The 25867-nt window shown below is 40.6% G+C and overlaps 1 protein-coding gene across 1 annotated transcript in view; it reads right to left on the reverse strand.

The window, feature by feature from the left end:
- Positions 1–628: 628 nt before the first annotated feature.
- Positions 629–25867, reverse strand: part of ARID1B (AT rich interactive domain 1B (SWI1-like)) — a gene marked incomplete at its 5' end in the record, with an annotated part of 99800 nt that continues 74561 nt past the window's right edge. Inside the window, 8 exons of the mRNA XM_008945687.1 lie at positions 629–3738; positions 5748–5878; positions 6731–7520; positions 10789–10885; positions 13539–13689; positions 15332–15504; positions 16849–16987; positions 24843–25047. Of these exons, the coding sequence (XP_008943935.1) occupies positions 2026–3738; positions 5748–5878; positions 6731–7520; positions 10789–10885; positions 13539–13689; positions 15332–15504; positions 16849–16987; positions 24843–25047 (3399 nt within the window). The remainder of the gene's footprint in view (positions 3739–5747; positions 5879–6730; positions 7521–10788; positions 10886–13538; positions 13690–15331; positions 15505–16848; positions 16988–24842; positions 25048–25867) is intronic.

A 25867-nucleotide genomic window follows, 5' to 3' on the forward strand; every position in this document is an offset into this window, starting at 1 on the left:
GTGAGAGCGGATGCATCCGAAACCAGACAATTCCCAAATGGAAATGGCCATCTCCCACCACTTACAGCGATGGATGCGCTCTATTACAGCCTGATCCGCTTTAATGGGGGACTCCCAGGATGAGAGGCCATGTAAGTATGCAATGACACATACAGTATCAAGAAGTGGGTGGGTGTTTATTCTAAATACCCACATCACTGGGGTATTTGCACCTTTAACCAACAGAGAGAATTACAGGTAGTGAATACAGATTGATTTCTTCAAGTTGGTTATTGCTTTAACAAAATCTCTTGTCACTTTTTCTAACATCCATCCTCAGTCCCACAAATGCAGCACGGAGACTGGATACCTGCATAGTCAGAACTATTATCTGCCAGCCATGTCTTCTCCTTGGAGGCTCCGTGGTTTTGTAAATAATAGTTAAAAACACTCTTTTGTGATGCGAGAAGGATTTTCTAAAAGGAGAGCAAGTTGCTGCAATACAATAGTGTAATATTTTTGAAGGTCATAATAATAAAGTAGGGGAAAGAGAATAATCGTTATTGCTCTTTCTTGTAATTATTTTGCTTTCTGATATCCCACACTGTAACTAGAACATTATTCAAGAACACCCATCACAGTGCTTAACAAGATTTAATGTACATTTATTCTTAACATGTGGAACATATAAAGATTTTATACTGAATAAATGAAATTCATTAAGCCAGAGGAAAAGGAGGAATTTACATCAAGTTTTTTTTCTTTTTTAACTACATTATCTTGAAATACAAATGCAGATTCTTGTCACTGAAAAATCTTTGAAGTTGTGTTTCTTCTTTTTTTTTTTTTCCTGTATATATTTTTTTGTCTGTAGACTGGTAACCTTTTTCTTAAATCAATCCATACGTAACCATTTCCACACCTTGATTTATAAAGCAAATTGTGATCGGCTGCTCTCCCGAAATAGAGCATGACTTTATACATACAGAAACTTGTACATTACCCTCAGTTGTTGGTTTTCTGTGTTGGGTTTTCTCTTTTCTTTTTTTTTTTTTTTTTTATTATTTTTTGGAGATATGGCCCAAATGAAAGAAAAAATAATTCTACTATCACTTTGTAGATACCACATCATGAAAAAGAAACTAAAAACTTTGTACTAAAAAAAAAAAAAAAAAAAAATGAGGGTATGTTTAATGTACAACTTCTATATACATCACGGCCCTTAGGCAATAAAAAAATATTTTAAAAAATGGTTAAAGGAATTGTGAAGAACTGTCATTGTGGAAGGTCAAAAAAACAGATGTAGACAAGACAGTTCCGGTGAGGAAGCAATTGATGTTTGTCATCAGATTTTGTTTAAAGATCTTTTAACTTGACTTTTTTTTTTGTTTTGTTTTGCTCCTAGCCTAACGTAACCATTTCTCCTGAGGAGAAACCAGTATAATTTTGTATTTTGACTACCGACTGACACCCTCCTTGATCCCCTACACCTACATCACTAGAATCTTCTATTGCACAGAGCTTTGGGTGATGGTATACAAGTTTTTTTTTTTTTATTTATTTTTTCCTTATTTGAAAAAATAAAACACACAGGAACTTGGTATGTTGGTTATTTTTCACCTTTTTGTTTCAAAGTGGTGAGATTTTTTTTTCCATCATACAATGGTTCGCCATAACATTTTTTTTTTAAAAAGTCACTAGTTCGCTTCCCAAAAAATATGCAATACAAACATGGAAAAGAACATTGAAAAGGATAATCTATGGAAAAAAAAAGTGTGACCTTTGAATGTACTAGACAGCAACTTTGGTTAAAAAAAATAAAATAAAAAGATGTACTTATACACATAGACAGCAAATATTAATTTCATAACTGTTCAAATTAATAATTTCTTTAATTCCCAATTGGTAAATAGTGAATGGGGCAGAGGAGCAAAGATTCTTTTTTTTTTTTTCCTTCTTCCTACATTGGATAAACAAGAACAGAAAACAGCCAGTTATATGTGACCCTCTAATCTCCACTCACACATGCTTGGCTTCTCACTTATGTCATAACTGCCCAATCTGAAAAAGTACATCACAGATGACAGATGCAACCAGAGAGTTCAGGACAGCAGATATTGAGATATCCAGCAAACGACCCTCGTGCAAAAGGAACTCCGAGCGGTTCTCGTCCACTCTCGCCATGGCCAGCAAGGCCTTGGCTGCCCTGCACATCATGTCTACGCTAGGAGGCTCCAGAGGCGGAGGCTGCATGTGCATGAGGTTATGCTGGCTCTGCTGGTACTGGGCCATGGTGACCCCATCCTCCAGGAAGCTTATCAAGTTTCCGATGCTTCCCTTCTGCACAGCTATTGCCCTCGCTGCTAATGTGTCCCCCTGGGCAAGGTTCGATAAGAGCGCCATGGACATTTCTCGGCAGACCGGGTTTTTGCGGTCCCCAACGTACCTAACTAAAGTAGCGTAGAGTTTCTCCTGACGGCTGAATGGCGGGGTGGCCAAGATAAGGTCCACGTTATTGTCCTGGATACTGAGCTTACAGAGGGTCTCCAGCACAAGTCTCTGAGGCGAAAGAACCGAGTTGGGCCCCACGGTTGGAAAAGGATCCTGTGCCTCCGCAGACGGGCACACCATCCAGTGCAGCAAGCCATCCAAAATTGGCAAACAGATGCTTTCTGTGTAAGCAGACAAGTCTAGCTGCCCAGAAATGTTGGCTAATGTGACCAATGTATTATCCCTCAAGACCTCAAGGCAATCCCACCACCACTCATCCTTGCTGCAGGCCACCCCTTTGTCCTCCTCTTCCTCCTTCTCGTAAGTCTGCGGCGCTCGCTTTCTTTCTGGATGCTCATGGTGAAGAAGGATCAGCTTTCCCAGGATCAGCACCAAGCCTGGATGTTTGGACATTTCGGTGTCGTTGCCAGGCACAAAAGACAAGCTACGGACGATATTTGACACACAGATGCAGCGTTTGGCCAAGGAGTCTTGCCAGTGAGTTATGGTGCATAGAGGAGTCTCATCCCGGCTCCTTGGCTCGTCCTCTAGCAGTTTAATATTCCGGTGGCTTTTGGCTTGATGGATCCCGAAGGGAAATTTACCGCTCTCTGTTTGGGAACCAGAGTTTGAGTCTTCAGGCAATGCTCCCGGCCGGGCTGAGAGGACGTCGTCAATGGTTGCCGTTATACTTTTTTCTTGTGGCTCCTCTGATTCACCCTTCCCCTCGAGGTCCTTCTTTTTGCCTGGAGAGTTCAAGGGAGGAGGGGCTTTCCTGCGCGGAGGAATCTCCATCTTGCTTTCAAAGTGAGTCTGGATATGCTCAGTTGTGTCACCACCACCAAGCTGCCAGTGGAGAAGTCCACTATCAAATTCCTGAACGCGTCCAAGTTTGTCAGATCGGTCAACAACAAATAGATTATTTTTCTTTACGATCTTTATTGGCAGCTTGTCAAATTTACTGGCTTGTTTTGGCCTCTCACTTGGATCAGCAATGGCACCAGGAGTGGAAAAAACAATGCTCTTTTCTTCGCCTTCTACCTTTTCGTCCTCCACCTCCTCCTCATCTTCATCAAAATAATCAATACATTCGTCATTCTCCTCTTTTCCAGTATCCTCTGCCAAGGACTGGCTATCATCTTTCTTTGCTGCTTTGTGATCAAGTGCTTTGTGGCCAGGATCTCCCACTTCATATTCCATAAGGATTCCAAAAATGTCAATCAGGCATTTTCTAAAATATTCTACTAAAAGCTCAAGAAATCCAGACAACTGAAGGGAGAAGAAAGAACATAAAAATCAGGTAAATAGTTTTGTCTGCACAGAATTTTACTGGGAACCCTGCTGGATACGTCTGTGAGTATTTCCCTCCACCTGCTGTGGACTTGTGGCTAGGTCCTGCATGGCAGAGGTTAATTAAAGGAAATTCTTCCAGTGCCTGTCCAAACAGTATGTAATGTCACGGTTCCATTTGCGTGAACTGCAACAGCTATGAGAAGTGCAGAACTTCACTCATATGTCTCCTTCAAGCTACAGCAAGCACCTAGCCTAGCTCTTCTTTCCCCTTGAAAGTGGCTAGTGGCTGTAGAGAGTACTCAAGTATCTAACTCTTTTTTTTTTTTTTTTCCCTGATTTGTGTTTTTATTAAATGCCTAAAGTTCACAATTTTTCCTCTCCTTTGTCTCTCTGTTTCTAAACCAAATTTTCCTGTAGGGGTCTGCAGATTAGGGTCCTAGGTACTAACATCCCAGATTAATATCCCATCTCTATCAGCATAGTTCCGTTTTTTTTTTCCCTGGCAATATTTAAAAATTGTTATTGGAGCCCAGTGCTGTAAGTCACCCTTTGGAAACAGTTTTAATTTAGGTTTAATCCTCTTAATTAACTTGTAATCACTTTCTTACGGAAAGGCAGTAGTTGGACTTGGCATTCATTTACTCTCAGTGCCTTTATTATTAAAAATTCTTTGCTCTTATGATGTATTCAGCCTGATTGTCTGGCTTTTAATATTTTTTTTTTTAATCATGGGCTAATAGGTTTTCAGCAAAAAGTAACCTTTTGTCCACCCTATATTCTCTTATGACTGCCAAACTCTCAAAGAGTTAAGAATAAACTGATGCTTGTGAGCTGCAGGAATTATCAGTCATCATATGGAGTCCTGACTGCCCACGGAACTAGAGTCCAAGGCTGAAGTAATAAACAACAAAGAAAAAAAAAATTAAAATATGCCTGGTATCCTTTGCAACTTGCACAGGGTGCATTAGTGTAATTTGTAATAGAATTCAGAGGAGATTCACCTCACTTAAACACCTGCAACAATTACACACCTAACCTAATTGTCTAGATTCCTTTTATAATCTATGGTCTTTCACAGGCCATTTCTAGGGTATGATTCATCTGACCTATTTTAGATCTCTACTTCAGGATGAGATGAATCATGCTATAGATATCCGTAGTTCTAAAGTTAGGTGGGATGAAATGTACCATTTGTGCCTGTATTTTAAAAAAAAGGTCATTATATTTAAAAAATGATGAGTTACACTATTAGTAACCAAGGAATGAATGGAGCAGAGGAACTGAATATTTAATTTGTACAAATTTTAGATGATGTGCATTATCAGCATGTCATCTATCACTACCACCTAACAGGCCAACGGTTACAGCAGGGCTGAAAAATCCTGGGAGTTAGTGAGGCAAAAGCACAGACTGTTAAATCCTGTGTTCCTTTCATCCCATGGACAGACAGTGGATTTTAGCCTTTGAATTGTCAATCCTCTATTTCTGCACAATCTTAATTTACTGGAAGAAGAAACCAAATAGGAAACAAGCAATTAAGAAAAATCCCACAGCCTAGTATGGAACTACTGAATAAGACAAGTAGTCACCAAAAGACAGCCTCCAATCAATTGAATATAGTTTTGCAAAGTGTTTTATGGAAGCACAAGTTAAGCAAGATTGCTGAGACATTGCTGTTTTCTGGGATTGTCCTTGTACTATCATGAGCATGAATTCATATGTTAGTCTTCTGTCAGTGCTGAAATTCTTAAGATTCCTACATGGTCCTTTTTACAAGAAACACCCTTCTTCCAGGCTTATTTTTTCCCCTCATTATTTGATCTAAAGCCACCTTTTGTTGCTTACTGTTACCTATCACAAAAAAGGAAAATTTCTCAATATTAAAACTGATGTTAATTACAATTAACTTTAAAGGATTTCTGTAGGTATCTTATTTCAGTTTTCTTTCCTAGGAAAGTTGAGAAGTAAACTGTTTTCCCACCTACCTGAGAGAGGTTGAAAGTAGCGACAGTGCTGTCATCATACAGGAGAATATTAATAGTGTCTAGCGCCCAGGTACTTTCAGCCAAAAGACCAGATTTAAGAGACATCATCACTCTCCAGGCCTCAGGAGTTACTGCAGAAAGAAAGGAGGAGAAGTAAAACAGTATTAGTGCATTCCTGGAGACTCTTAATGAGTTCTCAAAGACTAAACTGACATTCTGAAGATGCAGAATTTAAATGAAATAGCTACTAAAACACTGGCTAAGTCCCTGCTTTCACCATTTAGTCCCGTTCAGTTTTTCTGTAACTGTTGCTCAGCCTTAACACGTGATAGTATCTTAACAGGACCCTTCTTCCTGACTTTGCTGAAGCTGAAATAATCAAACAAACTTAGAAAAGTTGACTAAACCAAATAACAGGTAAATAACAGCAGAATACTCTATCAGGAGTGTGGGAATTTGAAGTATGTGAACCTGAATGTATGAAATGTAGCAGGAACTCAGGTTAAGAAGATACTTGGGAAAGAACAGAGGGAGAAGAAAACCATGACAAATAATGTGGAATCAATAAATGGGCCATTTGAGGGAGGTAGAGACTATAACTACACAGTAGAACAGCGTGAGCTTCGGTGGGACAGGAACACGGAAAGCTTTGCTCAGCTAAATGTTGTATTGGTGATTCAACAGACATTCTGAAGGACCTTTCAACACATATCATTTGGAAATCTGAGGCAGCTTCATTTTTAATGCATTTCTAGAGACCTCAGGTCTCCCTATAAAAAACTGCTATAATTTCATATCAGATTGCCTAGCACGAGGTCTACCTGTCATCACTGACGTGTTATTACATTTTTACTGAAGCCAATCACATTACAGTTACCAAAGTTAACTATTTGTCAAATAGTCTTAAAATGTAAAAGAAAATAAAAATCTAAGTGCCTTTCTCCCAACCTATTTCGATACTTGGCTTTTGTTTTGATGCTTACCAATATCTTTTGAGGTAATCTTTCGTCTTGGTTTTAAGACTGGTTGGGATGCTTCCACAGAGCCTGGGGGGAAGATTATTTCTCGCCTAATTGGTGGTGGTTGGGGTGGAGGTCCTGTGACCTGTGACACTGGAACCGTGGGTATAACCTTTTGCATCTTCATGGAGGGTAAGAAAGGAGACTTGCTTGGAGACATACGGCTTTCCAAAGAGCGTTGGAAGGATGCTGGACTTGGAGCTCTAGAGATGTGGTTTGGCATAGAGGGTGGCGTCTGGTAGGATGACTGAGGAGGTCTAGTGATAGGCTGCATGGAGGCTGAGGATGACATATAAGAAGGCTGACGTTGGTTGACATGAGAAGGCCACTGACTCTCATGATTTATCCTCTGGTCAGGTACCATCATATCATCAGTGCGATTCATCCCTGGATACGGCGGGGCCTGTGCGGGGCCTCCTGGACCTTGCCTGTTCTGGTAAGGGTAAGGCATATCATTTCGTGTTGGCCACATATTCTGCTGAGGACCTTCGCTGGAGGATGACGACTGCATGGGGCCGCCAATCATCTGGGGAGGTATTCCATGCTGCTGCATTTGTCCTGGGCCCTGCATCCTCTCCCGGTTGTATGGATACGGATACTGTCCCTGCATGGGCCTCCTGTCGGGCCCCGTGTAAGCGTTGCTGTACTGATTATACATTTCCTGCTGCTGGTTGCCATACTGCATGTTATACATATCCCCTTCGTGGCGTTTAGCTGGAGGCCCATACATGCCGTCCATGTGTCGCTTATAGTTCTGAAAAAAACAATTTTGGAAAGAAGATGTGTCGCTTTTACTCCATGGACAAGACAAAAACATTGGCTGAAAGCTTATCTGAAAAGCTGAAAGCACTTAGCTCTAGAGGGATTGTGCTGATTCCGGAATCAGGCAAGCAGTGCTATGGTTAGGCTTGATCCAGCACTTCCTTTTTAAGCCTCTGCTTTGCTGCGCTTATAACTTAATACTAACCGGAAACTTATCCTTGGGCTAGATTTTCTTATGCTTGCTCTCGTTTTCTCCCTTTCTCTTCCCTTTCCTATCTGTCAGATTAAATTCCACTAGTCATTTCAGACATGCATGAAAAGGCAACTTCTCCTCACCAACTAAAATATTTTCACTTGTTTTTTGTGCTTTCCTAAGAGGAAAAATCTTTAAAAATTCAAAACCACTCAGTGAATCTTTTCAAGAGACAACACTGAATAAACTCTTAAAATAACAAGATACACTGCAAGCATGCATGCCTGAAACACTAGATCTTATGATAGGGGCACAGGCTACATATAGTAAATTTATTAGCAAGAGAAAACATTCTGCTGCCTTTACTGCTCTCTGTAATTCGCAGGAACAAGGTCGTGTTTGGGCAACTATCTCTCTTCCCAGATCATTCTAATCACTTTTAATTCACTGTGAGATGATTGCAGCCAATGGTCACATCCAAACGTTCTGTTCTAGTTCATACAGGTTCTTACCCTGCTGATCAGTAATCAATTAAGTGATGTAACTAACAGCCACCACCTAGGGTTTATTCCCTCTTTGTTTCTCACCCCCTCAAGTGGGGACTGTTGTGTGAGGTAAGCTGTTTCACCTCCAGGGAAGCCAAATTGTTTTTAAATCACACAGGTTTGTAAGTAGTTATGTTTAAGATGGCAGAACAAAAAAAAGACATGTGGCAGTGTGAGGGGGAAGTGGTGAGGTCTGCAGTGGCCCTTAGTTCCTGTGGGAGTTTGTTCCACAGTTCAAACCACACCGAGTGCTCTGAAGCAAGAAATGTGAATGACACGGGTTATTTTTGAATATGTGATCTACGGCAAATCCAAAATTATGGCTCCCCTGGAAACTGTAGCTCAGTCACTTTGCACAATGTATACTAATGTACTAGAGTTAAGATCAGATAAAATTCAGTGTGTATTCAATATGGGTCAGTTAAAACAGCTCTGGGATTGATAAACTCGTCTTCCAGCTTTGGTGCACATAAAACCACAACTACCATATTGCACAAAAGTGTTTTTTTTTTTTTTTTTTTTTTTTAAATCTTGCTATAGAGCTGCCTGGCTATATGAGAAACACCTGTTTTCAGCATTACATAAACTACTTTCTGTTGTAAATTCCACCCTTGGGGCCAATTCATACATTAAGAACTGACTTGGTAGTTGCCACACCTAAAAAGCTGGTGTTTGTTTTGTCACGGTGACTCAGTGCACTTAAAGCAGACACTTGGGAATGAAGCACAAGCCTTTGTAAAAGCACCTCAGAGCTCTTGTACATGTAGTGGCAACGTGTCTAATGGGACCCAGTGCTGAGGACAGTGATGCACCTCAACTCCCCTTCCCGTGAAAAGGTTTGGCAGAAGACCTTACACAATGTGCCTCCCTCCACTAGGGATGTGGAATTCTGAGACTTTGTAGCTGACCAAAAGACACCAACACAAGTCACCTGCTGCACAATAGCTCTTGGGGTACAAGTGTTTTACAGGATTGAAAAACCTGCCTCAAAGTGCTTCATTAGCCCAGAGAGCATCTGGCCCCAAGCATCTCCTTCCCAGGTCATTCCCTAGCCTTCTGTTTGTAGAAAGCCTCCAAAGGGCTGTTTTTCACATTCCTCCTGTAACCACTATAGAGTGAGACTTAGGAGACTGGAAATAAGCTAGTGGCAACCTAATCTCTAGCTAAACGAAGAAGTGGAGGCCTCTGGGAGCAGGAGGGAGAAGCCGAGGCTGGCCAGGATCCCTGTCCTTCATTCTTCACTGCTTGTTTTGCATTAATGCATTTTGCATTCAAGAGTCGCTGTACAAAGCACATACACAGCACTAAGGGCAGGGCCCAATACATTTCTACAAACTCTGACTGTCTCCTTCCTTAAATGAACGTGTGGTTAATATATTCCCTGCATATGTTAGTTAGCATGGAATATCACAAACTGTTCTGTTATGTATCTTTGCAGTTTCCACACTAAATCACCTAGACTGCTAGCATATGCTAATCATAAAGAACAACACCACAATTTGTTGATTATGGTATTTTAGAGATGTTGTGAACCAAAGAGATAAGCAAGAAAATCTGAAATAGAAATTTGTATACATTTTCAGTACAGTGCAACCTAAGATCTCCGCTTTTAGGCTTCCCTTCCTGAATTTCCTAGTGAAGCTCCATCTGAGACTGGAAAGGAGTAACTGAAAATGGCTGAAAACTAACTTACATTTAGGTTTTATATTATAAGGAAGTGCTTTCTATTTTGGAAGCTAACTTCAACTTTAATTATTGTAAGACTAGAAATGAATTAATAAGAGGCAGGATGAAACTCTGATCCTGTTGAACTCAGTGGAGTTTTCTAATGACTTATAAGACGGTATTTAGCCCACAAGGTATTAATGATACACCTAAAAAAAAAAATCTTACTAATTAATATAATTTGTATTTTCAAAGTTATTACAGAGGCAGACTGGAATGTACAAATGTTTAAACTGTTTTTAACACTAATAATATTCTCTCTCATATTTTGGACCATATTATTACTAGGCATAACATAAGCTATCTGATCTATTTTAAAGATGGGTATCTCATATGATACACCACAGCATTCTAAATAATTGAGTATGCTGCATGTTTTACTTGGTTCCAGTTTTCTGTTGGGTTCACATGGCTCCATGACATTAAGTTGAGGCCTTTCAACCTGCCATCTAAGCAGATTTCCTATTTGTTTCTGGAACTGAGGCAGCATCACTTTACTAGCCTATGAATTATCCTTCCCCAGTCTGCTGGTTATTAACCTGGGACAATCAGCTAATATACATCCAAAGCCACAGAACATCTGTTAAAATGTACACTATTCCAGTGTAATGAACACATTTTCCTATAGCTGCACATACACTGCTTATCCATATGGGCTGTGATTTTGATCAGAACTACAGTGCTCCTCCATGGCAAAAGGCTTAAATTGTATAAACAAAATTTTGAATGTATACAGAATTTTGGGGTGACATTTATTAAACAAATGTTATGAACATAGCTGTTCTCCTCTCTCCTACCTGCTGCTGTGGATACATTCCAGGCTGATGTCCTCCATATGGTGGCTGTCCTGAGGGAGGTCCTTGTCCTGGATACTGCTGCCCATATGGTTCATGCCTGAAACAAAGTATTAAGTCAACACTTAGAGTTGCAACAATTTCCAAGTCCCCAGTAAAGGCAAAGCACTCTGATGATCTTGCACCTTGAAGTTATTTGCCATTTGGAAACAAGGTGAAGGAACAATGTGGCATGCTCTCGAGCCTGGTGTAGAAAGCTCTGCTGGAGCTGGCAGTGGAAGGAAGGAGACAGAGCAGATAGAAGAAAGGAGGAGCACTGCAGATGCAACAGAGATTTAGAGGGTAGCAGTCAGGAATGGGAATGGTATGGTCAGCAAAGAGCCAAGAAAGGCACCTGCAGCCCCTGGGAACCCATCTTGGGTGGAAAAGTATCTAATTTGCAGCTCAAAGATTGCAAGTCAAAATTCTTGTGTTTTAAGAAGCGAGACTCTCTGGATTATTTAAGAATACAGCCAATAGTTTCAATTTGTTCAATTTCTGCTTATTCTCAATTTGTGATTTTAGTCTGATGATAGTGACAGAAAGTGAGTGAAAATTTCATTATAATACATAACATTTAAATACATACTGAGAAAAAAACAGTACTCTTAATTTTGATAATGTTCAGGTCATTTTTATTTAAAGCTAAATGATGAAGCAAACACATAAGAAGCAGAGTCGTATTATACTTAGAAACTTACCTGTGGCCTTATACGACCTCTGAGGAGCACTAAAGTGCAACTGAAATATCTATAGCACATCTGAATGAAAACTAGGTTGCTGAAATGAAGTACTTGGAAAGTATTAAGTATAAATTGTTAACACCATATTGCAGACCAGTATGTCAGTAATTCCTCTCTGTACACTGCCAGTGTGAACACATCTACCATTTGAGTATAATTATGGAAGTAATGTATCAGGAAGAGTCAGTGAAACAGGGGACTGTGGAACCTGATCTGTTAAAAGAACTAATGGGACCTAATTTTTCCAAAAGCACAGAAAACTCACATTTTTTGAGAGCTGACCAGAGTGAAAGCAATAGATGTTCACTATCTCCTAAAATTTTGACATGGATGGAGAGAAACTACCTAATGCCAGTTAAAAGAACAATATAAATGATAGAAATTGTCTGCAGCTGTCCAAGATGGTACATGCAGTAAGATAAAACTGAGCAAAGGTACATATGAATAACTCACAAGGGAACACTTTCTAAACATTCAGTTTGTTAGCCACAGGATAACCACAAGCCAGGTGAAGCTGTGGAAGCTTCATAACTGGTGACATTTAATGCTGTTCTGGAGTACTTGGGCCTATAAAATATGTTCTAGTTCAGTGTTGGCAGGGAGATAAACAAAGCAGGATATATACTCCTTTTCTAACATCACTGATTCTATGGCTACAAAAACTCAACCGACTCACCCAAGCCTCTGCCCCTGCAAGAAACTGAACCAATGGTAAAAGTCTAAATAAGAACAGACAAAACAGAAGTAACACACGAAGAGGCCACATATTCTGTCTACGTGTTCTCACAGAGGCTGCTAGTGCCCATGAGCTGGTTATTGCAGATATTACAAACAGAGAAATTAGTGTTCACCTTTGCTGGCCAGGGTAACGATTAGGAGAGTACATGCTTGGGTCACTGTTTGAAGGCACCATGTTGCTTTGACCAGGTGGTCCCATACTGCCTTCAGGACCCAGCCCATGATCCGACCTAAAAAATGACAAAGGAAACCTCATTCTGTAAAAAGTACTTATTCTCCAAAATTGCCAACAAAATAAAACAAAATACACTCCTTAAAGAAAACATTCTCTTGACTTATCACCTTCCACAAGGACCCTTACTCTCACTGACTCCCCAGCAATGTGACATGCTGAACAACAGCGTTATACTTGTGTTACTCTACACATCTACTACTTCAAACTACTGACTAAAAACTACTCTGATTAAAAGACCCACACTGCACCACTTTGGCTACCATCAGGAAATATAAAATGGAACTAAAGTACACAGCTTAATGAAAGTAGGAATACAGTCAGAGCTGCAAGACCTGCCAGAATGCTTAACATAATCCAAACATTCTGAAACCATTCTGCTTGCTATTCCAATGCTCAGACATCAGACATCAATGATTTTACTTTTTTTTTTTTTCTTTTCTCAAAGCCTTTCATAGGGTAAACAAAAAAGGACCAAATTTATTTTGTGTACCTCATGGAAGGACAAACTTAGGAGGGTTCTGATGGACACACTGCAAGACTGGTGCCCCTACAGCTCAGACAACAGACTCCAGACTCTCCAAAGGCAATTCACTAACACACCACAAACCAGACATATTTAGGCTGTGCATTCTGATCTTCATAAAAAGCCCACCAACAACTGTTTAGGTGAAAACATGGCCAGAAGACTAACTTAAGTGCTACTTCATGCCACCACTGCCCAGCCCAGCCCAGTTGCCAGCTGAAGGCAGCTGTCAAACACACCCACGTGATGATCTGCTGTAGCCTGAGCGACTTCTAAGTGGCAATTCCTCCTTATTAATTTCTGTGAACAGCCAGACTCAGTCATTAACAGTTGTTTGACTCCCACTGATTTAGTAACGTGCTGTAGGAAATGTAGGCTGCTATGTGCTCTTCAAGGTGCAGTGGGAAGATGAGAAGGGGAGAGAGAGGTTCATTTTCACTAATGGGCTTTTGCTTTCTCCTGAAGACTGACTCACCTCCTGTCATAGCCACTTCCGTAAGAGAACTGCTGTCGCTGGCTCATGCTCATGTTGGACATTGCTCCAGATGGACTCTGGTTATACATATCTTGTATTCCACTGTTAGGCATTTGTCCAGGGGTCATGAAAGGCTCATTGCTTCCAGGCACTGCAACAGTAAGGGAAATTAAATATATTATTCTGGGTGTTTGAAGATGTCTTTCTATTAAATGATGTATTTTAAAATAATGTTCAGATCCCTAACACTGCCAAGGAGAATTAGTTGGTGTCTGACAAGGTCTCCAGGGTGTGATGAAAAGACATGAAGCAGCACCACTGCTAAGATGATGGTTATAATATCAAGGAGCTGCAAGCGAGGAAAGTAATCTCATCCTATGGAACACAGCTCATCAGGCACCAGGCAGCTTCTTCCCCATGGTCTTAATAGCTAAAGATGAACTTGCTCTTGTTCTTTACACCTCAAACAATGCTAAATATGAATGCAAACATAAACCTTACAAAACAGATGAAAACAAATCTCCTAGTCTGGAATACAAACCTGTCAGGCTCTTCTTTTTCCCTGCAGCCCTCATACACACATGTATACCATAATTTAGTTATGTAAAGGATCCTGTATCCTAATGTAGCTTCTCAAGCAGGACAAATGTATTCTACAGGTCCAAGAAAACGTATGTTGACCACTATTATCAGATACAAATCCTCAGGCTAATAGAGGAAGAGACACTATCCTTTAGTCCCTCATAGTGGATACCGTAAAGAGACATTTCTGTTTTGACAGGACAAATTTGAAATGCATGACAGAGTGCAATAAACCCACTTAATCTCACATGGATATACAACCTGAAGTGAATCTAAGGCAGAGAGGGTTTTCCTTTCCTACACGATAGTGCCCACAGTCCAGGAATAAGGATTTTAAGGGGAAGGCTTAAGAAGAAAAACAGATCACATCAGATCAGCTATCTCTTTAACGCAACTCCCCACTTCCTCATATATCTTTCTTCTGCGGATTTCTGGGCCTCTTCTTCCCATACGTCCCTTTTGCTCCCTTTCAGTTTCCCCTTCCTTAATTTCACCTCCTCCATCTGCTCTTCTCTTCACAACCATTGTGTGCCCTGCTTGTGCTCTCTCCTCCCACTCTCCTAATATGAGGCATGCAAGACTGATTAATTTTAAGCATATTTCACAATATCCACAAAACCATCTGTAGGTTAAGTGCCCAAAAGCACTTAATCAGGTCTGACAGTAATTTTAATTTTTGCTTTCTAAAAATAAACACACTTTGAGTGTGTTTATCACCTTTTGCCAGGGGCTGTCCAAGTGAGAAAAAAATTAGCTTTCCTGTTCTGAAAAATATGTAAACTAAGACAGGGAGGACACTTACTCCGTTCTGCACAGTGAGTTCCCTTTCAGCCTTACTACAGCCAGGCATGTTGCTTCACCACTTCCCATTCTACACTGAAGTCCAACATCTGATTTGCAGAGTAGCTAACCACCTTCAAGAAATGTACAGCACTGCACAAAATCTATCTCTATGAATTTGCGCCATTTCCTGAAACGTATTCCTACAAGCATTTTTAGGATTCTGTTAAGTCTAAAACAAACAGTGTGACTCTGGAAGGGGAAAATATGACCACACCAGAATGAAACACAACTGCACTGCACCTCTCTTTTTGCTGCTAGAATTTTACCAGTGGCAAAACTGGCGAAGTAAAAAACCTCATTCTGATGACAAGAACATCTGGACTACACAGAAGTAGGGAAGAACATCAAAGCTTCCACAGAGAAAATACCTTTTCTCATTCCACCGAAAGGATCTTTGTTCGGCTCATATGGCATCCTTCCCATCATATCTGGCATGTTTATTCCCTGCTGGTATGGTGCATTTGGCGTCATGGAGTTTCGCTTTGGGAATGCTGAATCGCTTACGTCAGAAAAGGGATCGTGCACGCTGACCGCACTGTTTCTGGCAGAGGAGGAAGAGGAGGCATTAACGTCATCCTGCATTCGTAAGAACTGTCAGACTGGACTATAACACACCTAGCCCCTGATGCTGTGGCAGTGATCAGTGCAGCATACATCTGAGGAAGATGCGAAAAACTTTCACAATGGGCAATCATTCAAAAAATCCACCCACTTCTTCCCCCAAGCTTATCTGGCTACTTACCTTAAAGATCAGTGTTTTTAACCTAATTCAAATGTGCATGTTGCTATTACCCATATAAAAGCCTAAAACTTTCTGAAGTTTCACTAAGTTGTTTGCCTCACTACCCTGAGGCAGTGAGCTCCACAGGTTGATTATATGCTGTGTCAAAAATAGTATTACTTTTTATCAGTTTCATATTTATTACCCTTCAAAATATACCAAGTACCCCATTGCTCTCCTACTAGAGGAAAGACTAAACAGCAATACTTGATTTATGTCCCAAATACCATTTACTGTTATGTAGAGGCACTAACCTTTATGGCTGCAGACAGCTTTACTTCTAAAGCCCTTAAAAATTTGCATCGGAAAATGGAGTTTCCCTGATAACTATCAGAATTATTCTTAACGCAAAAGGAAACTTCTTACATACTGAAAGAAAACTCAAACTGACTTAAAGTTGATTTAAAAAAGTTCTTGTTATCCTTTCTGCAGTATTACAGATGGAGAAAAAAAGAACCTAAAGTATATTAAGTTTGGAGTGACTCTACATAGCACAGAGTTCAGCTACAGTCCTGCTCAAGTCAAGAAGAACTTTTTTTGCTGAATTTCAGTGAGCTGAAGATCCTTAGCAAATGGTGAGAGGCTTTCACTTCAGATTAATCTGGTCTGTGTGCCTTACAGCACACAGAACTGAAAGGAATCTCTTGGTCCATGCAGTTGAATTCTCTGCTATCTTAACCGCTGTTATTATATATGCTTTTCATAATTCCTATTTAAATAACACCTTAAAATCACACACTCGTCCTTCCTGAGCATGGACACCTGGACCTCCACACCAGAGGACAGGGGAAGAAAGGAAAGGAAGGTGGTGGTTCCTAGTCGGTGCTGCTGGGTTCCACTTTCCTCCCCTCTCTTCTCATTTTCACATGCCTCCCTTTGCACTGGTGCTTGTCTGAGCCTTCTCTGGTGTTTAGAAAGCTAATGCAGCTCCTACTCCTTCCTCCCTTTCCCTCTCTCCTCTCCAAAAAGAAATTATTTTCGCTTTTAAGACTCTGACTAGTTCACGACAGAATCAGTTGAGTGCCTGAGCAGTTGGGAAAGGGTGGCTCTAAACTGTTGTGGAACTACAGCCCAACATAAAATTAAGCAAAGACCTTTTCATACCTGCCACCCTGCATAGGTGTCATCTGTCCATGAGGTGTTGATGCTGGTGTTGGGGGCTTCAAATCGCCTGGCACTTCTGTCATGGAATTACTACCAGTAGACTGTGGAGTCTGTGGGCCTTGCAAGGAACCAGAATTAGCTGGGAAATTAAAGAAAACAAATATTAAAAGGTAGCAGCCAAATTCCTGTGGAAATAATAATCATTAAGGAGAAAAAACGGTTCTTTTCCCCACAAGCCTGCTTATGCCATGCATCTCAGTACTTTATAATGTCCCTAAAATCCTCTGAGATCAGGATATGCTGTGTAGTAATAGCCATCATCTTTCCTAGAACCATGAATTTAATCTGCTGCCTGAAGCAACATGAATAGAAATCATCTAGATGAAGGACCATTTAAATCGGAGGTCAGAGATACAAAGTTAATTGTCTGTAGTTTACAACAGAGTAAATGAAGGTTGTTCTTTGACACGGCGTCTTTATATACTCACTATCACAACACATATGTTTATAAAGCAAATTTCAGCCAGAAGCTTTTCCTCACAAATTTAAACTGCTATATTAATATAAATTCATTATTCCATTTTCCACTAAAAGGCAAGTATTTCCATGGTGAAACATGGCAAATGATTAGTGGCACACTGCAACTCTAAGCCATCTTTGACAAAAGCATGGAAAAAGATTGCATTTAGGAAACACAAAAGGCAATCTGGGATAAGAAGAAAGTAATCACTGAAACTAGAATTTACACAGGAGGCTATAGCTAACACTCCTAATAAAATTATAAAAATAACAATGGATACCTTAGCAAAATGCACTTAGGGTCACTGTAGAGCACACCTAACAAGACCAGGTCAGTTCTGCAAAGCATCTATTTCGTCTGCAAAAACTTCTACATTGAGATCTCAGAAAGCGATGAGTATCTGCACTACTGACCTCCTTAACCACGGTAAACAGCTACATTCTGGATACAACAACAGGTGTAGAAAAGTGTGTACTGCCCTATTCCAGTGAGACTGAGCACCAATAAGGTCATTAAATGAACATGTCATATGAGCTAATTATAAAATATATCCAGACCAGTCTTTTAAAGTAGACACTGAAGTTACTATTTTCATATGACGACTGAGGAAACACGTCCCCCAGCCCCAAAGATCTGATGTAGTAGTTTTCTGATTTACAAGGTGGCACCTAGGAATCAGCAACAACATCTAACCCTTGGATCTGTCTGGCCTTGCAGCAGAAATTCTACCTGAGCAGAACTTGTAGGATTCACCTCTTTAGATGCATTTGCGAAAAAAATTACTAACAGAAAAAGTTAACAAACCTAACAGACTCAGAAAGACATGGTCTTAAGAGGTCCTTCTTTTTTATGAACTGTCATGTAAGCATTTTATAGTGCCTGACTATTTACATTCAACAACCAATTAAGAAAACTTTATAAATTACTGTTAGAGGGGAAATTGGAACAAGCAGTATGGGCTTTTCTTCTGTGTATGCAAGAGAGAGTAGTTTAAAATTGACTCAGAATCCTAGAACACTCATCATCTTGACAGGCAGAGCTTGTTTTTAACTGAAGAAAACTTTTTAAAATATGTTTTTCATTTATATCTGTAACACATGTTCCACTGTGCGTACATCAGTAGCAAGTGCATATGTAAAATCCACATTGTTTAGACCACGTTGTTCTTGTCCTCAGCTTTCTGAGGCATGTTTGGATTACACTCACCTAGTGATGAAAGTTCAAGAAGTTTAAGGAAAGCTCTCTGATTGCATTAATACAGTAACATGAACAACAGCTAATGCTACAGTCGACTGAAGGCTTTAGTGCTACAGTAAAACAAATCCATATGATGATAAAAAAAATCGCCATGCTCACATACAAGCCTTTTGTATATATGACCCCGACTGAGCCAGGATCATTTTTCCACCCTTAAGCTTTAAACACAATTCTGGATTACTTCTAAAAAGCTTGTAAGTTTTTTTGAGTTAAGCCACACATTGTCACATACCATTTTGTTATATTAGAATGATGTAAGTAAACATCTTTGTGTGCCCATATGCTTGCTATGAAGTACGGCGTTGCCTAACCCTCGTATTTCTGTTATGGTGTGCCACTAAGCAGCAATTAAGTTCTTCCCTATCCTATCTGATCCAGAACTTAATTCATATCTAAATTAAACAAGTAAAATATATTTTATGTATTTATGGGCTGTGCTAATATAGAATCTGTATTATGAATAATGATGTGATTTAAATACTCTTCTTATATAGAGAAAGGTTTAGAAGCAAAAAGAAGATATTCAACTCCTCTTCTGTAGAATGGGAATCATACTATTGTCCCTCTGAGATGGGTATTGCAAAGGCTGTGTAATACTTTTTAAAGCCCTCAAATAGAGTTGTAGAGAAGATGAGAAAAACCAAGGAGTAAATGTATAACTCTCTGTTTGAGCCTGGTTGAAAACTGTGGCACAAGTAAGGGCTGTGTACTGCAAAATAAGGATAACAGAAAATACTGAATAGCTCCTCATCCACTGAGCACTGTTCATTCCGTGCACTGAATGACACAGGCGTTTAAAAGAAAAAATGCCAACGTGACAACATAACTAAGAGTGTATTGAACTGTATATGCACAAGGAAACATAATTAAGGCTGCAAAGATTACACCTCACTTTTGGCATTCACTAACCTTAGAGAACTTGACTTAACATCAAAGCAATATACTTCAAACAGTTTTAGGATACAGAAAGTGCACTCAGGTGCCTGCATGCACACAGAGTAAATGCAAACTAGTTATGTTCTCTAACACATATATTTTACACATATTGCTATTAGCAGTGGTTTCTAGCTAAAAATATGAAAACAATCCTCTTCTCTCTAAGGAAGTACTATATTCCTTTTTCATGTTTCACCTTAAATTTTACATTTGCTAAGCTGCTCTCTGAAATTTTCACATTTCTCCTTGAAGGGTTTTTATTATGGTAGATGCTTAATTTTGATTGTCGATATCATGAAATAGAAATCATACCTTTTAAAGTGCTTCATAAGCTTCAGTATTAAACAAAGAACTAAGGAGGAAGACAAACAACAATGTTCTTTTAGAATAAGTAATCTCTGCTTACATGATTCTGCATTTGACTTGTCCAGGAAAAAACCTGTTTGTATACAGCTACTGAATTCTTCATCTCAGATCCACATCTAAGCAACACTTGTCTTTCAAGTGTCATAATGGATTTGTAAGAATATGCTTTTAACGATAGAAAATCCATCTAAAAGCATACAAAATTAACATCTTTGTCAATGAGAAGGTGAGGTCCTACAAACCCTTCCACAGTTCACTCAACAGCATGTGTTATTCTCAGCAGAGTGGAATTATAGCAACAGCATGGACTTTTCCTTGCAAAGCCTGTGTGGCAATAAGCACTTCAGTCAAGAAAAACCCCTTACTTACCAGAACAGAAATATGCAGTTAAAAAAATAAAATTTAAATCCTTCTCTTGCCGGCAATTTTATCCCTTCAGGGAAAAAAAAAATCATGGAAGAATGCAACCTCTTGAAACTCCATTAATATGAGACCTGACATGCTCTCTAGGATATCCCTACCTTTTGCCAGAAGCTACAAATGTATACTCTAAAGTAAACAATGGAAAGGTTACTGAAGGTTAAGTACATTCACATACTTCAGAGCGAACAGCCAGCCGCCACGCTGGGAAGATAATTTACACAGCATGAACCCAGTGCCCCAGTAAGGCCCCACTGGTGGCCGCTGGCTGAGGCAGGACCCCCTGGGCAGGCACGGGTGCAGGCATGGGGGCACCTCTCTCTATTGCCCCCCGCCGTCCACCCCTCTCGACCTCTCGCCCATCCATCTTCCACGGGGATTCCCTGGCTGGCCTCGTGACACGTTCCATGACATCACCTGCCTGCTAATAATAGCCCTTGAGTCAGCCACCCGCCAGAGGAGACGGATGGGTTTGGTTACAGACGCGCGCACTGGACGGCTGTGCCGTGTCCCCACTGCCATCCCCCTCCCCAGGTCTTGTTTCTCTGCTGCCAAGGAAATGCAGGGAACACGCTCTTGGCGAGCTCCCGCTGCCGCTCCAAAACACAGGCCTGTGATTTTCCAGGTTTGCTGGAATGAAACCTCTGCTGACATCAGGGCCAGCTGCAGAGCGTTACTCGTGAGCATCCTTGGCTGTACCACTGTGGCCATCCTGTTCATGTTGCATAGGATAAATGCTCAGTCTGTAATTTTGAGAGTCATGTGTACATAACTGTGTACTGTAGCTAAGAATTTACACTGCCAGAGTACACCAATGGAAAATAACTCCTTCACAGTGATGCTCTTTTGACATTCATTCTCTGGCACCCATCAGTGCTTAGCGTAACAACTTCTGGAATTCTTTTCAGCTTAGAACTTGCCACATAATTCGAGCATACTTTGGTCAAAACTATCAAACATGCATGACAGGAACAGTGTTTTGTCTTTGCCCCTGCTTCCGGAAAGCCCCGGAGTCCTAGAAGGACGCTTATGAAGACCTACAATCTCTTTCTCTCTCTCTCTCTCTCTCTAAAGGATTTTCTATACAGCAGAAGAGCAGTCAACAGTTGAGATGGACCCAACAATCAGGACACAGGGCCAACAGGGGTCCTCTAATAGCTAGCCTGTCATTAGGCACCTGCTGCTGGTCTTCACTGCTGATGGCATTACCTGACCCAGACAGATTGAAGCTGTGACACAAGGGCATCAGTCTACCACAAGCAAATCTCAAACTTGCAGAGCCTGAGAGCAGTGCAAGCTACACCAAATGACATTCAGGCCCTCACCTCTCCCTGGGTGTTTCAGGAAAGAACAGAAGAGGCTCTGACAGCAATAGGAAGCCATAACATTTATTAAAACAGGCAGCTAATACTAGCCCTAACATCTTGGCTCCTGTGCAAACCTCTGCTGAACAAAGCCAACCAGCCTGTCACTTTTCTACTCTACTCTCACTTCTTTTTTCAACTTTTTATAATTGCTGACAGCATCCTGAATTGCACCGTACACGGCACTAAATTATTCACTCCTTTAAATACCGTTTACCTTATTAATGATGTTGTAAAAAACAGAAGGGATGGGAGAATCCCAAATACACTGCTACAAGCAAAGGGACTAACACATGGACCCGGACCACAGCCTCACAGTCCCGTAAGTTTGTCTTACACATCACATCCTTTCCCTGGCCAGGTTTTATAGGAATCTCCTCGCTGTGGTTGCTGCACTGTGTTTCCTAGTGCTCCCTCTATGACTGCCTCTAAAGGTTGTCTGTGAGGCAGTCACATAAACACCTTTTGGATGCAAGACATCCGCAAGAACTGATTTTCCCTAAATTGCGCTTCAGCCTGCTCCCGCCACGAGTAACATGTACCTGGGAACCACACCTACACAGGAACCGAACTATTCTCTGCACCAAGAAGGCTGCCAGTCCCTTTGTGTTCTTATGAGCAACTGAAATATTTAGTTTTACAAGTTTTATGACGATCAGCTGATTTTTAAAATCTCAAGACTCTGATTTCATAGCATTGGCTGGTTAGAACTGAACAAAATACAACTCTGACACAAGTCTCCCTGCTTTTTTATCAGAATTAACTCCAGCCCTAATACTGTAACTAGTTCTCTGCAAATGGATTTGGCTTCAAAGTGCTTCTACCTACACTGAGCTAACTGCACAACAGAGGCTAATGGTTAAAGCAAGGACCTTTGGAGGCTACTGTTTGTTGTTGTATTGGGCTCCTGCTCCCTCTGAATAGCAAAGAGTAACCGATTATCTAAAGTACATCCACAACTGTACTTCTTTTGTGCAGTTAAAATGTTAATGTTGGTATATATGAAAGGAAAAGGAGCAAGAAAAAAAAGCTGACTGTTAAAGAGAACAGGCTTGTACTTTCTGCAGCATCTATACCTCAGCGGGACTTCATGTACTAAAGCTGATACACACTGGGAAAGCCTTTCTCCATACAGAAGTGCAGTCCCATTCAGTGACACAAGCTCTTTTCTCACCAACAAAACAAACCTTGAGATCTTTGCTTGCTTCCCCCTCTTCTAGTCTCTATGTCCTGCTGTGTTTTTATTTTAGAAAAGTAGTTTCAATTCTCCTCATAGACAGCTTGCTTGAATGTTATGATAAATTTAAACTTGGACTTTGCCATTTTCATCTGTAGCATCATAACGCAAAAGGGCCCTGAAGAAGTGGTAAATCTGACATTTCTATCCCTTTGTTTCACGTTTATGTATTTAAATAATGATTCTTCATCTGAAAATTCAGCCAACGTACGGTGATCATCCCCAAACCAACTACTGAGAGCAGTGTTGGAGGGAGAAGGGTAAGGGAGGAAAGAGCAAATCAAAACAATTTTAGTGCAGCTGTTTAGTTTGAGAGAAACTAATGATGAATATGAGAATAATGAGATGAATTTCCTCTTCACCCTCCCTAACAAGTCTAACATTTTCAGCTCCCCTTACCAGTCTTCTCAGGAGGTGACAGGCACAGCCAGCATCTTTCATTTTTTATGGTAGTGTACATTCAGGACACTCTGTGCTCATTTCAGACAGATAAACATTTGGACTATAGGATTCAGTTCTAGTACGAAATATTTTCCTGTATCTTCTACACTTGTGTTGCACAAGTCAGCAAGTAGTAGGTTAACTTGTGTCATCCCAAATCCTTACAATGACTACATCAGGCTGAGAAAGATTTAAGCCTTATCCCTCTTATCTTTCTCTATACTGACAAAGTGCTATGATAAGAAATGATCTTGCACAGGCCAGAACTGTATTATATGATTATAAAGGTCTTGGCAATTTTCTTGTATCCTGATAGGATACTGGAGCCACGCAGCCTGCAGACTGCCTGCAGAGATTTCTGGGCCCTGACTTAGTACTTCTCATTTTGAGCCAGTGAACTGTACTAACAGAAATTAAGTTATTTAATGTTTTCCTAAAACTGCCTTCTAATGCAGGAAACTGCTGTAAACATTGCAGAAATTTTCTTGGTTGTGAAGGTAGTTCACAAATTTTGTCAAATTGTATTGCTGGCCAGAAAAGCCCAAAACCCAGAAAACCAAAGGAATTTTTTCCTCTTCCATGGGAAGTCCAAAAGCCAACATCATAGACTAGTATTACGTCTCTTCCTATGTACTTAAAATGTTTCTACTTAAGAATTTTCCTGCCTTGAATATCAATCATGACTATCAAATCTTGATAGTCCTAAGTTAAATGAATTTAGAAAGAAAACAGCATGGTCTCAAACACCACACTGTACATGCAAAAAGGATAGCCAAAACAATGCAATTCTACTTCCAGTTTTTCAGACAAGAAGATAAAGACTGTGATGGTAATGACTTATCTGATACACAGGATTAGCAAAAAAAGAACTGAGAGAGTGACTCCAAACTCCAAGGTCTGGCGGTGGGGACACACCATACTCTCAGTTCTTTCCATCTGCCACACAGTCAACATGAGCTGCATCAGAGCAACCACCCGAGACCAACCAGTCAGTCCAGCATCTGCCATCCCGACTCCAACTGAAGCTTCCCTGACCAACAGTTGTGTTGAAAATGCAGCTTCAGAGTCGTAGCAAGGAAAGTGCAAGTTCCAGAATCTGATCTTTAGACAAACGGGCACTCATTTTAGCACCAGCTGCCTCCTGTCTTACAGCACAAGCACATCCGTACAGAATTCTGTTCTTTTTACTGTGTTGGGTATGGTGGTGCACACGTCTTTGTATGTTGGAGGGAACAATGACAAACTAGACACATGACTGTGGATAGTCCTTCAGAGTTAAATCGGACTTGACTTGACTCAGGAGCTAGCTCCAAGTTTGAAAACAAGATGCCAACAACATACTTGTCGTTTGTCCAGCATTACCAAGACATGCTTCCAAACATACAAACTGCAACCTAGTATATTTCGCAGTCAAAAAATAGTTGTGGAAGAGGCTGCAGTTTTTTTGACTTACCAGGAGATGGCGGCTGAATCTTAGGTTGTTTCTTAGTATCTCCAGTGCTAAAGACTTCTGGAGGGGGCTCCTCCCCTCGCTCAATCTTGCACTCGAAGGCAAACAGGTACTGAATGTATTGTTTTTTCAGGGAGCTGGCTGCGCTGCTCGAAGTGCCAACGTTCAAAGTGGTTGCCAGCTCACGCCACTTCTTGTTTTTATTAACCTAGCAAAATAAACGGCAGAATCATTGGCTTGCAGAACAGTGGTTTAAGTCGGGAGACAAAAAAAGGGAATAAAAATAGAAAAGCAAAAAAAGCACTTAATGTCTTAGTTTACTTTTTTGTTTTCCTCTTTTAACTAACGCTCATTACTCCCACACGCGGTAATGCATAGGCTGTGCGTTTACAGTTTTAAAACCACTAAGGAACCTGCTGATAGCTACATAAAAAGCTCTCCTTGTGAAGAGTCTTCTGCACAGTGCATCTTTTAAATGCCCTGCACTCTTCCATGGCCTGTGCTCTTCAGTTAGCAATCCATCTCTGAGGAAATCCATGCTCATTCTCCCCCTTTCTGACACCCACCCACATCCGCCCCATTCTAATTAAAAAGCAGCTTCTAAAAACTAATTTACAAAGCAATAACAGCATTATTCTGCAATTTAAGTGCTTGAGCATTGATATGAAAAATAAATTTTTCTCCAAAATAGCCACCATCTGTCAAGCCGTTCAGCCTATCATTCCTGGTTCAAGTCCTCTCACTTCAGGGCATCTTGAAGGGACAGATCAATGATCCTTTGGCTAGATGAGAGGCAGAGTGAAGTGAGGCCCCTTAATTAATGAAGGCAGACTTCAAACACACAGGGCTAGTCCAGCTAGCTCTGTATTACACTGCTGACTGCACAACTCCGCTGCGAATCTTGTTTGCAATGTAAGGCTGAGAATACTGAAAGACTCTGTTCATGAGCTCCTCAAACACAGCTGATCTGTAATAACAGCAAAGTTCATTTGTCATCCTGGAGGATGCCACTGGCTCACTCGGCTGTA

The sequence above is a fragment of the Merops nubicus genome, unplaced genomic scaffold (genome assembly GCF_000691845.1).
Source record: "Merops nubicus isolate BGI_N331 unplaced genomic scaffold, ASM69184v1 scaffold19488, whole genome shotgun sequence".
NCBI classification, from domain to species: Eukaryota; Metazoa; Chordata; class Aves; order Coraciiformes; family Meropidae; genus Merops; species Merops nubicus.